At 44.8% G+C, this 18,666-nt stretch overlaps 1 protein-coding gene across 7 annotated transcripts in view; it reads right to left on the bottom strand.

The window, feature by feature from the left end:
* Positions 1-256: 256 nt before the first annotated feature.
* Positions 257-18,666, bottom strand: part of RFX4 (regulatory factor X4) — a 178,058-nt gene continuing 159,648 nt past the window's right edge. For 4 of the 7 annotated variants that reach the window (XM_050748632.1, XM_050748633.1, XM_050748636.1 and 1 more), the window contains 4 exons: positions 16,794-16,916; positions 13,992-14,154; positions 10,802-10,940; positions 257-1,853 (listed from right to left, as the gene is read on the bottom strand). In XM_050748632.1, the coding sequence (XP_050604589.1) occupies positions 1,581-1,853; positions 10,802-10,940; positions 13,992-14,154; positions 16,794-16,916 (698 nt within the window). In that variant the 3' untranslated portion in view covers positions 257-1,580. The remainder of the gene's footprint in view (positions 1,854-10,801; positions 10,941-13,991; positions 14,155-16,793; positions 16,917-18,666) is intronic. The other 3 variants (XM_050748635.1, XM_050748634.1, XM_050748637.1) reach the window with 1 other exon arrangement.

Here is an 18,666-nt window from a genome sequence, read left to right as displayed (position 1 = left end):
ACTGTAGGTACTATTTTTACTTAATCATTATTCAAGGACAGGATGTGTGGTTTCTACACATTTTAATTATTATATGACAAGAGGATGGGGAACTGGATAAACACAGCCATATAAGACTACTTAGTTTTTCCCTGCCTACTTACACCCTAAGTATTCAGAATGTTATTTATACACACACACACACACACACACACACACACACACACACACACACACAGAGGTCATGTCAAATGAAAAGTCAGAAGAAAGCAGGTCATTTCAATATTTTTTATTTGAGTGTGAAACCATTCATATCTTGCACAACTGTACAGATAAAACTATTTCCATTTTAGCTGTAGACACAATTATCACACTGAGTGGTGTGATCAAAGATTTTATTTACAGAACAATTGCTAAAACATCCGATGTCGTATTTCCATTTATTTCTTACCCATAGGGTAATAGGTCCACCATAATTGCTTGGTGCATTTTATAATACAGAAAGAAAACCTATATTAATCTCTAACAAACCTCACAAATTACTACAAATCTGACAGAAAAATGCCTACAAAAAAATTCTCCAAAAGTACAATACATTTTTATTTCCACACATACACAGTATAGTATAGGCTCAAAGGCACAGCTTTGAATTTTTTTCTATCAAAGTGTCGGATATTATTATAGTTTTATGAAGGAACCATGAAAGTCATTTTCACACTTGGTGCTTGGTAAGTTAAAGTTTGTTCCATCCAGTTTCACAAAGTTAACACAGCAGAGCTGAGTGTGATACTCAATGCCATAAATCCACATTCTCATAGAACTTAAAAAAAAAAAACCTTCCTGCCTTTTGCTGACACTAGCCATTGTGCAAACTTAAGACAAATCCTTGTATGTAGAAGAACCAGTCTCCTACAAACCTCAATCAACTTAAGGCAATACAGAACAGACCTCTTCCTTCCCTCAAGACAGTGCTTACATTCCAAGACAATGCAGGTACTGTGACAGATGTGGGTTATGACAGAAAATCTAGAGTTTCCAGATAGCTCCCCATTTAGCCCTGGTGCTCCAGGAAGCAGTGATGATACCACCAGGAAGAAGGGATGTGCAGAACACGTCTGAGGGCTGTTCCTTGTACAGTACGATGACAGACAGATGGCAAGGTGAATGCTCTTGGCAAATTATGTGCCCATCCAAGAACACAAACCAGATTCTGTCTCCAGTATCCATCCTTCAAGACTAAAGAGATTTTGTCAACAGGAAAATCAGTAGCTTACTAGAAGTGGTTGCCAACACAAAGCAAAGTCATGGAACAGAGGGAAAAGGCACAGAATGGCCTGCCCGAGATAGTGCTCTATAGAAACAGTCAAGTCTGGCTTGGCTACAGAAACCCAATCCCGCTGACTTTTAGTAAGTCCTGTTTCTGAACTAAAGTTTATTCATCCCACATTGAATCCCATCCTCATGTTCATTAGGAAAATGGACACTTAGGAATAGCCCATGAGTTACAATGTATAGAGATAAAGTCTTCTGGGGGATGGGTGTTGGGTTTATTATTATTAATAATTATTATTAATATTAAATATGGATGCCTATGATAGCAGTCATTTAGCCCATCCTGTAGAGGCCTCTCCGTTGATGTAAGCAAAGCCAGGAAAGTGTTGCATGTGCTCATACTCAGAATTCCTGCGCGTTGTCAGGGGTGTATACATGTCACTAGAGTTTCCGTACCTCGTGGAATGCACAGACGGGCTTGTGTAGCACGTGTTGGCGGAGGGCACCTCTGGCCAGCGGGGAGTGACTGGGGTAGGATGCAGTCTGGGAGTACTGCTCATCAAACAAGGTTCCATCCGGGAAGTGGGGCTATTAAAAGGGTACTTGTTGAGGGGAAAGAAATTCCACAAAGTAAAAATTAGCTTGAAGTTGCATATACACAATATCAGTCATGTTTATAGTTTAAGTTAAATTTCTTAAGATGCTATTAATGAGAGCTGATGGAGAGGAATCACTGAACTTCTGCAAGATTGAATCTTGGTCTTAGGGAAGTCAACAGGAGAAATGCAAAAGATTTCATAGCCTGAGTTGGGCTGGTGTTTACTCATGCGGTTATACTGGCTTTCTGTTCCTAATCTGCAATATCTTGGGAAGTCAAACCCAAAATGAGAAACAGCCACACCAGGAATACAGAAAAGTGTGTGTTTGTCACACGCACAAATACACTAGTAACTGCATGTCCAGATAAATAAATATGGATGTACAGATGGATGGTAGTGAGTTTTATTGTTAGTTATGGAGATGTGATAGGTCCTAGTCCATCAACCCAAGAGCATAACACTGCCAAGTAAAATACAATGACGTTATTAAAAAATAACATTTTACAGTTGAATTCAATTATAAACTTCAGCCTAAAAGCAGGCTTTTGAAGAGGAAGCAAGTCAACAATTTCAAAGGTTATTATTAGTGCCTATCATTTAGAGAATGTCTTTCTTTTTGGCTCACATTTGCTGAACTCCTGGAAGATACACGAATAGGAATTGGACTTGGTGTGAATGTGGAGGAACGAGTCAAGAGAAACCAATTGAGAGCGGTGGGGAGGGGAGCTTTTGTGCAGGTCAGAGGAACAGGTGTTAGTAGCTACAAGAAGAGGGAAAGTAGTTCTAGAAAGGATTAGGAGTAAGAGAAGTGCTTCTGAAGTGCTTCTTCTTTTACATTCTTTTCTGTTACCAAGACAGCTATGCAAATAAGCCCGGGTTAGTAGGATCAGAGGGGAGGAAGGAGAGGAGCTATGGGCTCCCTTTGAGAGCTCCCAGTCTGCAGGCCAGTCAGCACAAAGATTTCTTTGCTGTGCTGAGGGATACCCCACCAAGGACAGGAGCCAATCAACAAGGATGGCCAGAGCAGCGAGGAGGAGAGTGTGTGAATGTATGAATTCTTCTGCTCCCCATCTGTCTTCCCTGACAGTTGGAAAGTGGAGCCCCAGGAGATTAGGTGGGAGGCTGCCTCCTATGAGGGAGACAGACAGGCTGAAGCCTAGACAGCAGGGAGAAGGGGCTATGACAACAATGGCTGCTCCCTGGAGTCTAGGTGGCTACAGGGAACTGCTCTTCCTCTGTGAGTGAGAGCCTAAGGGGAGCTGGGGCAGGTGCTTAGGCCTGAAGCATGCAAAGAGAACCAGCAATTCAGAGGTCAAGAAAGAGGGATCCTAATTCGAGTAGCGAGGGACTTTTCCCCCTACATAGGATGGCATGCCTTACATAGCAAGAGTACAGCCACTTCACAACCAAAAGAACAGTTAGAAAAGACGGAGAAGGGCGTAGGTGGTGTCTGGGAACTCAAGGGAGAAGGCACCAAGGGCTGTTGCCAAGGAGACCATGGACAGCACGCCAAGGCTTTCCTAATCCCAAATCAGATCAGAAACACTGGCACATACCCCCGTGCTCTGCATCATGGGAACCTGCAGGATGCTGTTTGTGTGGCAGCAGTGGTGGACTCTCAGGTCTGCACAGTGGGATTCTAGCACAGGAACTGCTCTAAATCCCAGTGAGACCATAGTAAGATTGGGCCCTGTCCCAAAAAACCAAGATCCCAGGTGTATTAAACAGATAACATTAGGAACTATTACTACAAAACGATCCTTTTTCAGAAAGGTTGCTTGCCCCACCTGATCTTCTCTCAAGTGAACTCCTGGGTGTCACCTCACCTCCTGGTGCTCTTCCTGGCACAGAGGCCTCCCTTCTGGTCCCATGGCATGCCAAGCTGGTTCCAACTCAGGGAATTCTGTCCTACCTGTTCCTTCTGCCTAGAACCTTCTCTACCACCCCTACCCCGGCTCCTGCCATACCTGCCATTTTGTCATTCTTTCTATCTCAGCTTAAATGTCACCTCCTCAGAGAGACTTTTCTGGAATCCTATCTCAAGAACCTAAATACCCCAGCCTGTGCCTCTTGGGCCGGGGCCTTACCATCCTGCCTGGCAGCTAGCTAGGTCTTTCTTTTGGCTTATATTCATATACTCCTGATGGGGCTTTGCTGTGTTCAACACCATGTGCCCAACATCTGGCATGGTGCCTAGCACCTAGCAGGTGCTAAATAATAGTTAGCAAATGAACATTGGGACATTACTACTAGAACGAATTTTAGGAATCCTGGGATCCAACCCCATGTTGTACAGATGAGAAAGCCAGGCCCCATGAGATCACGTGTCGTGCCCAAAGTCACACAGCAAGCTAGTGGAAGAGCTGGCATAGAAACCCAGTTGGGGAGCATGCTTTCCCCACATTGATATGACCATCCCAAAGGAGGCTGACCTGCCACTGCCAAGTTACCCAGGAGCAGGAGAGCACTCCCTTTTTGGAGGCCAGCCCATTAGACTTTAATCTCTCTGCTGCTCTTCCTTCTCTAAGCTCCCTCTTCCCCGACAGAGCTCTGGGGCCTTAGAATTCTCACCTGGCCTCAGCTTGCTGGTTCCAACAGAGTCCGCCTTGCCTTGGCTCGTGTAAGTAAAATGTCACAGAATGGACTTGGGCTCTTTCCCACAGAACCCGAGAGTGTGGCTTTTGTGCCTAGTCAAGGACCCTCGACACAGCTGTGCTCAGAAGTTGTGTCATACACTCAAAAGAGTAATTGCCTGGAAACGAGACTGGCTCAAAATATCTCTAATGTGACAATAAAATTCTGTTACCACAGAATCCAGCATGGAAAATTCTGTCCTGTTAGGTCAGCTAATTGCAAATGAGTCAGTGACTCGTTTTCCCTGTAGTGAAGAGACCATTGAAAGGCCAGTTAGCTGAAGTGCTCACTGCCTTGGCTTGGTCATTAACATGACCAATGAAGCTTCTATTTAGTCTGGTGGGAGTGGCAGAGGCTGGCCCATGGCACCCGCCTCACCTCTCACACTTTACATCCGGTTTCATGCAGGGTCCTTAAGCATGCTGGGCACAAACTCTGGGGTCCAGAGATCTCTGCTGGAATAAGGCACTTTTTGTTGAGGGCCCGTAACAGGAAGTTACCATTCTCTGGATTAAATCATATGCTGTTGCTACTGATTTTAAAAAGGACATAAGTCACCAGTTTACCACCCCTTGAGAGGAGGGTATGAGGGGTGCCTGTGTGCACGTGTGTGTGCCTGCACACACAGTCCAACGTTCATCAGATGCCTATGGCATAAGCCCATCTCAGCTACGATTGACTCTTGGTCTCTTTGGAACCATATTAGGAAGATCTATTTTGAGAAATGACTCTCCACACCAAGGGCTGACTTTCCTACACATGGAGAGGGAAGAAAGAGCCCTTTATTCCTGACCCCTTACCAAATGAGCTGCTACTTGAACAAGGGGTGAAAGGTGGTCCAGTCAGGAGCACAAACTGTTTTCCTATGAAAGGCAGCTCTCACTGCACCAAAGTACTGCCAGAGGGCTCACCCCTAGCCTCTTAGCCTCTTCTCTTAGCCTCTTCTGGAGAAGGATGTAGTTCCCAAAAATTCTTTGTCAGACAGTCCACATCTGCTGAGCTTTTTTTTTTTTTTTTTTTTTTTTTTTTTGAGACAGAGTCTTGCCCTGTCACCCAGCCTGGAGTGCAGTGGGGTGATCTCAGCTCACTGCACCTGTGCCTCCCAGGCTTAAGTGATCCTCCCACCTGAGCCTCCCAAGTAGCTGGGACTACAGGTGTGTGCTACCACTCTCAGATAATTTTTAAATTTTTTGTGGAGATGAGGTCTCACTACATTGCCCAGGCTGATCTCGAACTTCTGGGCTCAAACGGCCCCCCTACTGGAATTCCTGGGCTCCCAGCCTCCCAGAGTGCTGGGATTACAAGTGTGAGCCACCATCCCCCTGCTGCTGAGGTTTTAAAGTCAGGATTAGTTATTACATGTGAAACACTTAGAACTCCTGTGTAGTAAGTTTTCAAAATGTGTCAGCTGTTATTAATGTTATTTTTAGAATCATAGGGTCATGGTCCATTAATGGTAGGAAGAGCCTTAGTGACTAACCATCTGGTTCTACCTCTGGTTTTACAGGTGAAATAATTAAGGTCAAGAGAAGGGAAATGATCTACTGCAATCACACAGCAACTTAGTACCAGTCATTCATTCGTTTCATTGACAAGTATTTACTGAGCACTCACTGAGGGCCAAGCTCGGTGCTAGGCCATGGGAATATAATGGGGAGAGAAAAAGGACTTGGTGCTTGCTTTCACAGAGCTAGTACAGTGAGGGAGACAGATCTTAATTATAAAATTACCCTAAATATGATAACTGTGGTGTTACAAAGGATAATAATAAAATGTGTTAACTATGAGCCAGGCCCTGTTCTGACCTTTACTAACTCACTTGACCCTCACTACAACCCTATGAAATAGATACCATAATTATCCTCATTTTTCAGATGAGAAAATTGAGGCACAGGGCTAATTGGAGGCAAAGCTGGGATTTGAACCCAAGGAGCCTGGCTCTACAGTCAGAGATCTTACAACACTATCATTGATTGATTTTTTTTTTTTTTCTTTTTGGCCCAAGACGCCAACCCGAAGTACAGTGCCCTAAGCAAACGTTGTAGCACCCAGTGGTCCTGGGTTGGTTTGGGCCAGACTGCTGGAGATTCTGTGAGAGGCAGTAATTAGCTGATAAGGCTTGGCCTCTGCCTTTCAGATGATAAATAAGGGACAGCTTTCCAGTCTAAGTGTGATCAAATGGCTTTTGAGCTCAAGGGCCCCAGTTCCACTATGGCTGCTTGACAGGGTAGAGGTTCTATGAACATGTATTGAATGAGGCTCAGAAAGATTTTGTAGCTATGTACTTGGTCTGGTTTATTTTCTCCTTTCGGTTGGACCTGGGAATGGGGAACCTGGAAAGAGGCAGCTTACTTTGATGTGAACAAGTGCAGCACAGTTGCAATGTTTTTCCAAAATAATTCAAACCTTACACTGTGAAACCTCATTCATCTGGACTAGGTCAGAAGTTATAAGAATCTAAGCAGGGCTGGGAGGCTTACCTTTGTATTACCCAGGAAGAAAGTATGTATTATACAAATAAGTAGTGTAAATAAAGGCATACACATATTCTATTTTGAAAACAAATGACTTAAAATTATTTTGAGCATAGAAATGCTGGGACCCCTATAATTACTGTGCTTCACAGATGTATCAGCCCTCTAAGGAAACCTAGCTGGCATTGATTTGCAGTAGTTTCAGTTACTTTTGTGCTGATGACCAATTGCATTTCTCCAACCATATTGCATACTTGCAATTTTTCTTCCAATTCAGACTGTCCTTTTCCCTGGTGAGTCTGACGTAGTGAATTGTGATATTCAGTTACTCAGAATTGGAACAGCTTGACCCCTGCTCTGAAAAGCTAAAACTAATTAGCCCTGCAGTGGATTTTCTCTATGCTCAACCTTAAACCAAAAAAACCAATGAAGGAAAGAAATAAGGTTATCTTGGGGTGTGTGCTTCTCTTTGGCAACTTGAAACTTACTGAGAATAGCAGCAGTAACCTCTTGAATTTACCTTCCACTCTCCAAAACAGTAGTATTCAGTACCACTGGTTTAGCATTGGGATTGAGAGCTAGAGGATTTGCATTTGAGTCTGCTTTGTCCCTTACTGGATGCATGGCCTGGGGCGCATTACCTTCTGAGGCAGTCTACTTATCTTTAAAAACAGTGAAAAGGCTAGGTGCAGTGGTTCACACCTGTAGCCCTAGCACTTTGGGAGGCTGAGGCAGGAGGATCACTTGAGCCCAGGAGTTTGAGACATGCCTGGTCAACATGGCAAGACTTTGTCTCTACAAAAACACAAAAATCAGCTGGGCTTGGTGGCATGCGCCTATAGTCCCAGGTACTAGGGAGACTGAGGTGGGAGGATCACTTGAGCCCCGAAGGTGGAGGTTGCAGTGAGCCAAGATTGCACAGCTGCACTCCAGCCTGGGTGACAGAGTGAGATCCTATCTCCAAAAATGCCTTCTTCCCAAGGTTGTTATGGCAATTAAGTGAGTCTGTATATTTAAATATGCCTAGAACAGTGCTCTGAATAAATGTTAATGAAAACAAAACAAAGGATACTTTGTCTTTAGACAGTACCTTCCCCCAGAGAGGTACCCCGTTTTGAACACTGACCTCACTCATCAACCTAGGTAGAGACCGATGTAATAAATTTCTCTCCACCCTATTTTACATGTGGAGACTAAGGCATAAACCACGAAGTGTGGAGTGTGTGTGTGTTGAGGGGAGTGTCAGAGGCACTCATCTAAGAGTCACAGGGCATGGTGGCGAAGAGCCTGGCCTAGGACCCTTTGGACTTTCACACCTTGTCTGGATTAAAAGGGCCCTTCCATGGGCTTTCGCGTGTCCTTGGGCCATTCTATTAAGACCAGCTATTAAATGACAGTGTTCCAGTTGGGGACTGTTGTGGCTTCCAGAGCAGGACCTCATGGGCCTTGAGGAGACCTTGGCTTCTTTTTATGGCAATGGCTTTAAAAATATCACCCCAGAAAACCAGCTTCTGCCATTTCATGAGGGGGAATGAGGAAGTGAAGAAGGAGGGAAGACAATGTCCAGAGTTGTGGCTTGATGATGCTGTCTCCCACTGGAGCATAAGCTCTACCAAAGCAGGCATGCTCTGTCTCCTTCTCACTGTGCTCCCAGTGGCTAGTGCAGTGCTTGCACATAGTAGTTACCCAGGAGCCATTTGAGAAATGAATGAATGAATGAGATGCTTGGAGTGTGTGGAGTGATTTAGGCTGTTGCAGCCGTTCTCAGTCATGCAGTGGATCACAGCGAGGAGCACAGAGTGCTCCCAAGAGAGGGAGCTCCTAAGGAGCTGGCATCTCTGTGTGATGCAGTTGGAAACCTATAATGAATGCCCCAGGTGATGATTTAGTGGAATCAACTTCTTGGCTTGTCTGGGGATTAAACCAGGGCTCCCCTTGGTACTGCAGATGGAAATCAAAACAAACACCTGTTTGCCCAGAGTGCCATGTGTTGTGGATACGTTCTCCTTGGTGCCCTCCTTCAGAGACGAGTCTGTGTGCTAACAGCTGATGTAATTACAGCCTCCACGCTAGCGTCAGTCCTGCCATCTCATTCCTAAACTTCTACAAGTGCTTTGGAGCAGAGCCCCCTGCCTCCACCAGCCCCCCTTCTTGGTTCATTCTGTGGGGACCCTGAGAGCTCTCTTTGTTAATCATAGCTCTGATCTTACCACTCCCTAGCTTCCTGTGCCTGCAGAATAGAGTGAGCATGCTCAGCACACCGTACTATTGTTCATGCTGACGCCACCTCCCATGTACTCATCTGCTCAGTGTACACTTAGTGAATGCCTGCATCTGAGAGGCGGCAGGGGGTGGTGCCTGAGAGCCTGGACAGGAGTCACAGCTCCTGGGTTCAACTCCTCAGGCAGGTTACTGTGAGTCTCACTTCCTTTTCTGCAGGGGTTATCCAAGGGATGTGGAGAGTGCTCAGCGCAGAGCCTGGCATATAGCACGTGTTCAGGAGAAGGTAGCTCCTCTTTTTATAGGTGCCAAGTGCTGTGACTTGAGGATACTGGACTTAATCTTTGCCTTCAGGGAGCTTAGGGTCTCTGTGCGTGTCAAACAGGAAAGTTGGTGATGATAACAGGGTGTGAGAAATGCTACTGAGAGAGGAAACCCAGGGAGTGGCACCTAATAAGGTCCTGGAGGAAGCAAGGGGGTACTTTCAGGAATGCCACAAAGACAGCAAGATGCTTGTCATGAATGCCCAGCAGAAGAAACTGGGGAAGAGACACCCAGCCCGAGGAAACAATATCTACAAAGACACGGAGGAACTCGGCACATCCGAGACAACCACATGAGGGCTGGCATGGCTGGGGGGAGGGAGGGAGTTGGTGAGTAGGCCAAAAAGGTAACGAGTCTTAAGAGACATACTAAGGAATTGAACTTGACCTGGAAAGCGATGACGTGCCAAAGACAGCTAAAGTATCATGGTCAGTTGGGTTTTTTCCGAAAGACTCCTCTAGCTGCAGTGTCGGGGATGAACCAGAGATGGGGCACTTTTTAGAGGCATAGAGATCATCAGGAAGGCTTCTGTCTTCATCTAGGTTGGATATGATAAAGGCCTGAGCTGAGACGAGCACAGAGGGCATACAGAGATACTTAGGACGCAGAGTGGAACTGGCAACCAGTCGGATCAGAGCCAATGCACAGGAAAGTGTTAGACAGATAGAGTGTCCAGCGGTGGTTTTCCAAATGCAGCCAGGTGCCATGGCCTGTCCATTCCCCACAGACCACGGAGGGCTGGTTTGGCTTATTAGACAGTGCGGAGCCCAAGGAGATATAGGGCCTGAGAGTGATTTGAAAAGGGATCCATTTCAGGAGGATTCTTCCGCTTAAGATTACGTGTGTGGGCTGGATGAAAAGAGCAGACACAGGACACCACGAGACCAGTTAGAATGATGTTGAGAGACCAGTCCTGACAAGACTCCATGAGGGTCTGCACCAGGAGAGTGGTGATGGGAAAGGAGACCCAAGGCCCAGGGTGAGGGTAGCTGCCCGAAAAAGGGCAGCAGACATGCGGCCGATTAGATCTTGGCATGAAGAAGTCAAAGAGAGGATAGAATGAAAAACAAACTGTTTAGCAACCAGGCATGTGAGAGCAAATGGAGCATGAACGCTGGCCGAGCACCCACTGTGGGCCAGCCATTGGAGGCCAGAAATGACGCTGATGAAAAGACTGTCCTCTCCTTGGGGACATACATGCTGCACACACAGCATGCATAACAGTTTACGAACTGTGTTAACCAGATTTGGCACCAAGTATACCAAGGTCTGGGCAAGAAACCAGGACCACTGACTCACCTGTGCAGAGCTCCTGTGGTAAGGGGCATAGTGGAGTGGCCCGGAGATGGCTGTGTCATGAGGGAGGGCCGGATACTGGCTCTGCATGGGGTGAGGATGCTGGTTGCCATAGCTCCCATAGTTATAGCTTCCCGTGTATCTAAAATGCATCAAGCACATTGAATAGTGTGAGTAATAGCAAGAACAGATCAGTTTGACAACTTTTTAAAAACCTCATCTATGTTTTTCCTTTTTCTTTTTTTCTCTCTTTTCTTCCCCCTTCACCCCCCAACCCCATTTTTCATTCTTTCGTCTTTTTTTTTTTTTTTTTTTTTTGAATCAGAGTCTCATTCTGTTGCCCAGGCTGGAATGCAGTGGCATGATCTTGGCTTACTGCAACCTCCGCCTCCTGGGTTCAAATGATTCTCCTGCCTCAGCCTCCTGAGTAGCTGGGATTACAGGTGTGCGCCACCATGCCCGGCTAATTTTTGTATTTTTAGTAGAGATGGGGTTTCACCATGTTGACCAGGCTGGTCTCAAATTCCTGACATCAGGTGATCCACCCACCTTGGCCTCCCAAAGTGCTGGGATTACAGGCATGAGCTATCGCGTCTGGCCTCTTCCTTTTGATTCTTACCATTTCCACTTTTGTGGCCTTGTTATGGTTAACTTAAAACCCCAGGCTGATTTTCCTACTCCCTCAACACCTAGAACATACCTCCCTTCCCCCAGCCAGCGTTCAGAGATGAAATCTAGCCCTGAGCCAAACATCATTAGTGATGGAAACCTCTACTCCTGCTGTGTTTAAAAGCCCTGTTGTATCCTGGAATCAAATAGGGATAACAAAAAAGAAACCACTGTGAGATTTATGTTTTTATATCACTCCGGCCTCTGCTTCCACATCATGGGGAAGGATGTAGTGGGGTTCTGTAAGCTGTCTCCTGGGGGGATAACACCATGGCATGGTCAAACAGGCATCAAAGACCCCGGTTCTAAGCCAGACTCCACCACTTTCTAGCTGTGACTTTCACGACCCTGTTTCTCACATCCATAAAAATACTGTGCACGGTCATTCTGAGGATCATATGTGTGAACACACTGTATAAACCAGAAAGTCCTGTGTAGACATAGCCTATTATTATCACTGTTCTTCTTAGTAACATCTTTATAGCAAAGATGCTGACCTATGACCATGTGAGTATTTTTTCTGCTATTTCTGCTTAATCAAAAATCTCTCTGAAATAGGGTTTTCAGAGTCTATTCTAAATGTGTGGAAATACTCTCAAAGGCCTCCTGAGAAAATAATGGCTGCCTGATTGACTGCTTGGGAGCACTTGAACCTATGGAAAAGTACACCAACATCCAGGCCTGTGCACACTGTCAGGTCACCGCTGTGCTGCACTATGCTGGGCCAACTGTGGAAGGGACCTGAGAGGTCCTCCCCCTCCTTCTCTCATGTACCCCACAACTGGTCTGTTGGAACCTGGCCTGGGAGTGGTCAGGCCCACTGCACCACATGGTAGGATCTCTCTCTCTTTCTTTTTTTTTTTTTTTTTTTTTTTTGAGATGGAGTATTGCTCTATTCTCCAGGCTGGAATGCAGTGGTGTGATCTCAGCTTACTGCAACCTCCGCCTCCTGAGTTCAAGCAATTATCCTGCCTCAGTCTCCTGAATAGCTGGGGCTACAGGCGCCTGCCACCACGCCCATCTAATTTTTCTTTTTTTGTTTTTTTGAGATGGAGTCTCCCTCTGTCGCCAGGCTGGAGTGCAGTGGTGCAATTTCGGCTCACTGCAATCTCTGCCTCCTGGGTTCAAGCGATTCTCCTGCCTCAGCCTCCTGAGTAGCTGGGACTATAGGCGCGTGCCACTACATCCAGCTAATTTTTGTATTTTCAGTAGAGATGGGGTTTCACCATGTTGGCCAGGATGATTTCGATCTCCTGACCTCGTGATCCACCCGCCTCGGCCTCCCAAAGTGCTGGGATTACAGGCACGAGCCACCGCGCCTGGCCCATTTTTGTATTTTTAGTAGGGAGACAGGGTTTCATCATGTTGGCCAGTCTGGTCTCAAACTCTTGACCACAAGTGATCCACCCACCTTGGCCTCCCAAAGTGCTGGGATTACAGGTATGAGCCACTGTGCCCAGTCAGGATCTCTTTTTAATATCCTAAGTGCTTTTCAGATCACTGCTCATTAGACATTGAAAGGTTAGTGTCTTTTGATAAAGACAATGCATAATGGCAAAGAACTACGAGGATTCAAGTAACACTTTTGTATGGATTTGTAGTTCATTCATCACAGCAACATCACTCCACACATTTGAAAAATATATACGTATGGGCAAAACAAATGATGCATCTTTCCAGGGCATAAAGCACCGCTAGAACCTATGGGGAATCCCCTGAACCTCATGAATAACTGCAGCCCTAAAGGGACCTCCAGCCCTCAGGTGAGGAAGCCCTTCTCTAAGTGGAATCATAAAAGACTTGAACCTAAGATGACGCTCTGTAAGTCTGCAGTTTGTACAAAGAGCCAGCCAGGAGAACTGCTGAAAGGGGTTTTCAGATGAGGCGTTAAAGGAGTGAAGAGGGAGGAACACAGGCTTTGGAGTCAGATATGTGCTCAGTTAGGTCCTACCATGAGCCAGCTGTGTGACCTTGGGGAACTGAAGAGAACCAAGTTTCAATTTCCTCATCTAAAATGGGGTCACTAACACCTTCTTACCTACCTACCTACCCTGGTTGTTGTGGGGATTACACAATACAGTGCTCACGATATTGTGGGAACTCAGCAAAGGGTAGCACCCTTCCTGTTCTTTAAGAAAATAGCTGTTAAGGAAACCCCTCTTTAGATCTTTTTTTTTTTTTTTTTTTTTTTTTTTTGAGACGGAGTCTCGCTCTGTCACCCAGGCTGGAGTTCAGTGGTGCAATCTCGGCTCACTGCAACCTCTGCCTCTCAGGTTCAAGCAATTCTCCCACCTCAGCCTCCCAAGTAGCAGGGATTATAGGTGTACGCCACCATGTCTGGCTAATTTTTGTAGTTTTAGTAGAGACAGGGTTTCACCACGTTGGCCAGGCTGGTCTCGAACTCCTGACTTAAAGGCCCACCTCGGCCTCCCAAAGTGCTGGGATTATAGGGTGTGAGCTGCTGCACCCATCCTCTTTAGATCAAATTTTAAAAGTCCAGCAGCATCCCTGGAAAGTTACCTACCCATGTTCCTCTCTGTGGGGATAAACTGGTATCCTGTGTGTGACGGAGGAAGAAGGCACATGAGTGTTCCTCATACAGGGCAGCTGTTGGGAGTTCTCAGCTGGGGACCCAGCAGCCGTCGTCACTGTGTATGTGAGAGACCACGTGTATGACTGCATTGCTCCTGCAGAGACAAATTAAGACGTCTCGATCATTAACAGTTCTCACATCCCTTGTTCTTCCTTACTTTAGTGGCTTCCCTTTGTTCTTAAGTTGAAGGCCAAAATCTTTACAAGACATGTATCTCTGACTCTGCTGAGCTCACCAGAGGCATCCCCCATCCCCTGTCTTTGTTTTATCTGGTCCAGCCACATTATCTTTCATCGTCTCCAGAGCACCACAGTTCCCAGCACCTCGGGGCCTTTGCACATGTTTCTGCTGCCTTATTACCCACTCATTCTTCCTCTCACAGTCCAAAAAGCTGTCGTCTTCCTAATCCCAGACTAGGCCAGATCCCTCACTGTACTGTAGGCCTAAGTGGTACCTACTGCAATTTGTAATCCTACACCCATTAGTGAATGTGATTTGATTAATGGTCCCCTCACCAGACAGAAAGCACCAAGAGGGTAGGGGCCTGGCCAGGATTTTGGCCACCAGTGGATTCCCAGTGCTTAGTACAAAGCCTGGCCGCCAAAGGACTCAATAAAAATTTTAGAAGGGAGAAAAGGGAAGGGAAAGATAAGAAGAAAGGAAGGGAGGGCCAGAAGGAAAAGGAAAGCCTGGGGAAATACAGCCTAGATAGGCACTGCCAATTAACTTTTCAGTGCTTAACTCAACAGGTATTAAGGATCCAACAAATTGCTTTAAGCAAACATAAGTAGATTATTGGGATCTGCCAGCTCAGGTCTTTTTGAAGATTATTAGACAGTGGCCTGGACAGTGACCTATTCTATACAAATTATGAATTCCCTTTGTCTATTTTTTAATTTAATTGGATACCTTGAAAGTGCTAAAGACTGGGGGATAAAAACTCGACAAAATTAAATGCTTAATATTTTATGAGATGGTTAGTTTTTTGTTTTTTGGTTTTTTTGAAACAAGGTCTTACTCTGTCACCCATGCTGGAGTGCAATGACATGATCATGGCCCTCACTGCAGCCTTGACCTCCTGGGCTCAAGAGATCCGTCCACCTCAGCCTCCCAAGTAGTTGGAACTACAGGTATGTACCATCATGCCCAGAGAATTTTTAATTTTTTTTTTTTTTTTTTGAGACGGAGTCTTGCTCTGTCTCCTAGGCTGGAGTGCAGTGGCACAATCTCAGCGCAGTGCAACCTCTGCCTCCTGGGTTCAAGCGATTCTCCTGCCTCAGCCTCCTGAGTAGCTGGGATTACAGGCGCACACCACCACACCTGGCTAATTTTTGTATTTGTAGTAGAGACAGGGTTTTGCCATGTTGGTCAGGCTGGTCTCGAACTCCTGACCTCATGATCCGCCCGCCTCAGCCTCCCAAAGTGCTGGGATTATAGGCATGAGCCACCGTGCCCGGCCTTGAAATTTTTTATAGACACAGGGTCTCACTATGTTGCCCAGGCTGGTCTTAACTCCGGGTCTCAAGTGATCCTCCCACCTCAGCCTCCCAAAGTGCTAGGATTAGAGGCATGAGCCACCACTCCTAGCCTAGAATTTTTTTTTAATGATAATTTAATAAATCATTAACAGCAATATTAAACTCATCAGACAACTTAATTTCTGATAAATTTTAAAATATGTTAATATGGTGGAAATAATCAAGCTTGTTTCAGAAGGCAGAGGGAATGGGATCCAACATCCCCCTTTAGGTACATGGAAAACTGAAGAATTTAAGGGAGGACATTTTTAAGGTGAAGTAAAAGAGAAAATTTGATCTCCCGTTCTGTATTTTCTTCAGTAGACCATTTCTATCTAAAAATTCCTCTGGGAAGATAAAGGAAAGGTTTTCATTTTAAAAATTAGTCCATTCCATCCCAGGGACTTTGCAAATAGCATATGAGAGGAGCTGCATTGACATGGAGTAGTGGGAGGAAGCAGTCGGTGGATCAGCACAGTGCCAGTTATGTGACAGAGACTAGGTAAGGAATACCCTTGAAGAAATGTGGAAATGGTATCCTATTTTAAATACCTTGGCTTATTGTTAAAAGAACCCTTTGGTGAGCCCTTTCATAAATTGAAGAATCTTTTGGAATGCAAATAATGTCCTTTGTTGTAATGAGGCAAAGATTTATTCCAAGAGTATGAAAGAAGACACCATTATTGAGCATCTCTTACAGACCATGCAGTGTGCTGAGTGCTTGTCACACACCCTTAAAAGAACATTATCCCCCATTTTATAGGTAAGGAAACTGAAGGTTAAATCCAAAAGAATTTAAGGGAGTGTATAGCAATATAAAAGATTCGAGACAATAAAATAGAAGTGGGAATGAAAGAAGAAAGAAAAGCAGAATTGGAGGCAAAAAGTGCAGTCGGAATGAGGTGAAACATGCCACCCAAATTCTTCCTATATGTGAATTTTAAACTTAGATACGAGTTTTCCAGGAGCCAGTGCTCCTGGAAACCTGAATAGTTAGGAGCACTAAGATTGACGATTGCTCGGGAGTATACTGTCCTCCATATTCAGAGCAAACAGAAATATCTTTAACTATGAACTGTTCAACAATGTCCTCAACACCCTTACAATGGACTTCATCTTAATTCTAAGGATGGTTCCTTTTGTCAACACTAACTGCAGGCTAATGGCATCACACAAAAGTCCAGTTCAAGGAAACTTAGAATGTTAAATAACTTGCCCAAGGTCCTGGAGTGGGTGGGTGGTTCAGTCGGGCTCCGAACCCAGACACTTTCTGCCACACACTTTCTACTCTCTACTGTCATGTCTCTTTGCTCTGGGTTCTGGTTCTGCCAGGTGCTAGCTGTAAGATATTGGGCAAGCCTGTTAAACTTTATGAGCTTCTGTTTCATCATCTTTAAAACAGGAGTAATCATATCTATCTTGCAGGACTGTTGTGAGGGTTAACTGAGATAATATATGTCAGAGATCTTGGCATGTTGTAGGCTTTTAATGGTATTCAAGCACTCTTCATTACGAATTCAGGTATTCTTACATGAAAACTTCTTAAAATAGATATTTCTGTATATCTCATTTCAGACCCCAAGGAAGAAAGGCAAGTTTCTTGGGTGAGATTCTATTACCAGTGATGAAACATTTGAATAGCAACGGTAATTTGGCCAATTACAGCAAATTTCCTAACATGTTTTTCTATAAAATTACTAGTGTCCTTACTCACCAGCACAGCTGAAAGTACCCCTTCCTGCTTTGCACATCTACTCCATATTCTTCCCCCAAAAGATAATGACTTTAGCAGGCTTGATTTGTAAGGCTTGATAATGATTTGTCAGGCTTGATTTATAAGTACAAGAAAATGGGAAGGGAAGATCCCCAAAATGATCACGACTTAGATGACTGGATTATGCATAATTGCCCTCCTCTATGTTTTGAACTTCATGTGAAATTATATTACTGTTATAGTTTTTAAAAAGTCATGTTTATTAAAACGGATTATCATTAGTGGTGGGATTGAGGAGAGTTTTAAAATGTTCTCCCTTATTTTACTTATCTGTATTTTTCTGTAATGAATGTGTATTGCCTCTGTAAAAAGAAAAATATGAACACATTAAACAAAGTTTAGAATTGGAAATGGAATCGGAGAGGGTGGGCAGTTTGGGAGAACAATGAACCAGCCCCAACAAGCGAGTAATTAACCCTTAAAGCCTCTGGGACCTCAGGGGAGCACAGCGAGGTCAGTGGATATTTAAATGGGACAGCCAAGGAAACCAAAGAATTTTTTTTTCCAAGCAGTGGGAAGAAGTCATGATAATAGCCATCACCTGAGAGAATGCAACAGAAGTTACTTTTGTGTGAGCCCCTGGAGCACAGCAACTGTTCCTTATTCATCTCTGTATCCCCAACAGAGGGTGTGCCAAATAGTAGGTGTTCAGTAAATTTTCGTTCCATTGAATTTGTTGTTGAAGGAGTAAATGCTGCTAGAAATAGACGTTATCAAACAAAAAGCTAGTGGAACTCTTGGAAAAATGGGCTCCTGTGGTCTGGGGAACAAAACCCCTAAATGGCCATGTGCCAGCAATCTAACACATCCACTCAGGCAGGCTTAAGCAGATTAACACCTACTGGCTTGGGTGAGAAACCCTTTTTGCCTGGGGAGCAGAAAAGAACACCCCTTGAATTCCCTTTCCTACCAGTGAGACCTCCAGTGAGAATTGCTGCTGCTTCTTTTTTAAGGAAGCTAATAAAAGAAAATCTGTGCAGCTTACAGTTTGTGCTTAGTTTTTAAGACAAGTCTAATGCTTTTTATTTGTCGGTAAAACAATAGCAAATCTTCCCTATTTGTTCAATTCCTATATTTTTCTCTTATTCTCCCCTCCCCTCCTCACATTTCTATTTATTTAAAGGTCTGAGGATAGCGGTGGAAGCCCCTGATATTTGAGAATCCTGTAAAGATCCCAAGAGAAGCAGTTGTTGGTCACCTTACAGTATTGAAACTGCCACAGGGGAACATTTTCTTCCCCTCCCATCCCCAACAAAACACTCTTCTTCCCCAAGGTTGCTTTGTTTTGGAACAGGTTTTAAGCACAGGACAGGAA

This window comes from Macaca thibetana, chromosome 11, assembly GCF_024542745.1.
Source record: "Macaca thibetana thibetana isolate TM-01 chromosome 11, ASM2454274v1, whole genome shotgun sequence".
Taxonomy (NCBI): Eukaryota; Metazoa; Chordata; class Mammalia; order Primates; family Cercopithecidae; genus Macaca; species Macaca thibetana.
This window is presented reverse-complemented; position numbering and strand designations above follow the sequence as displayed.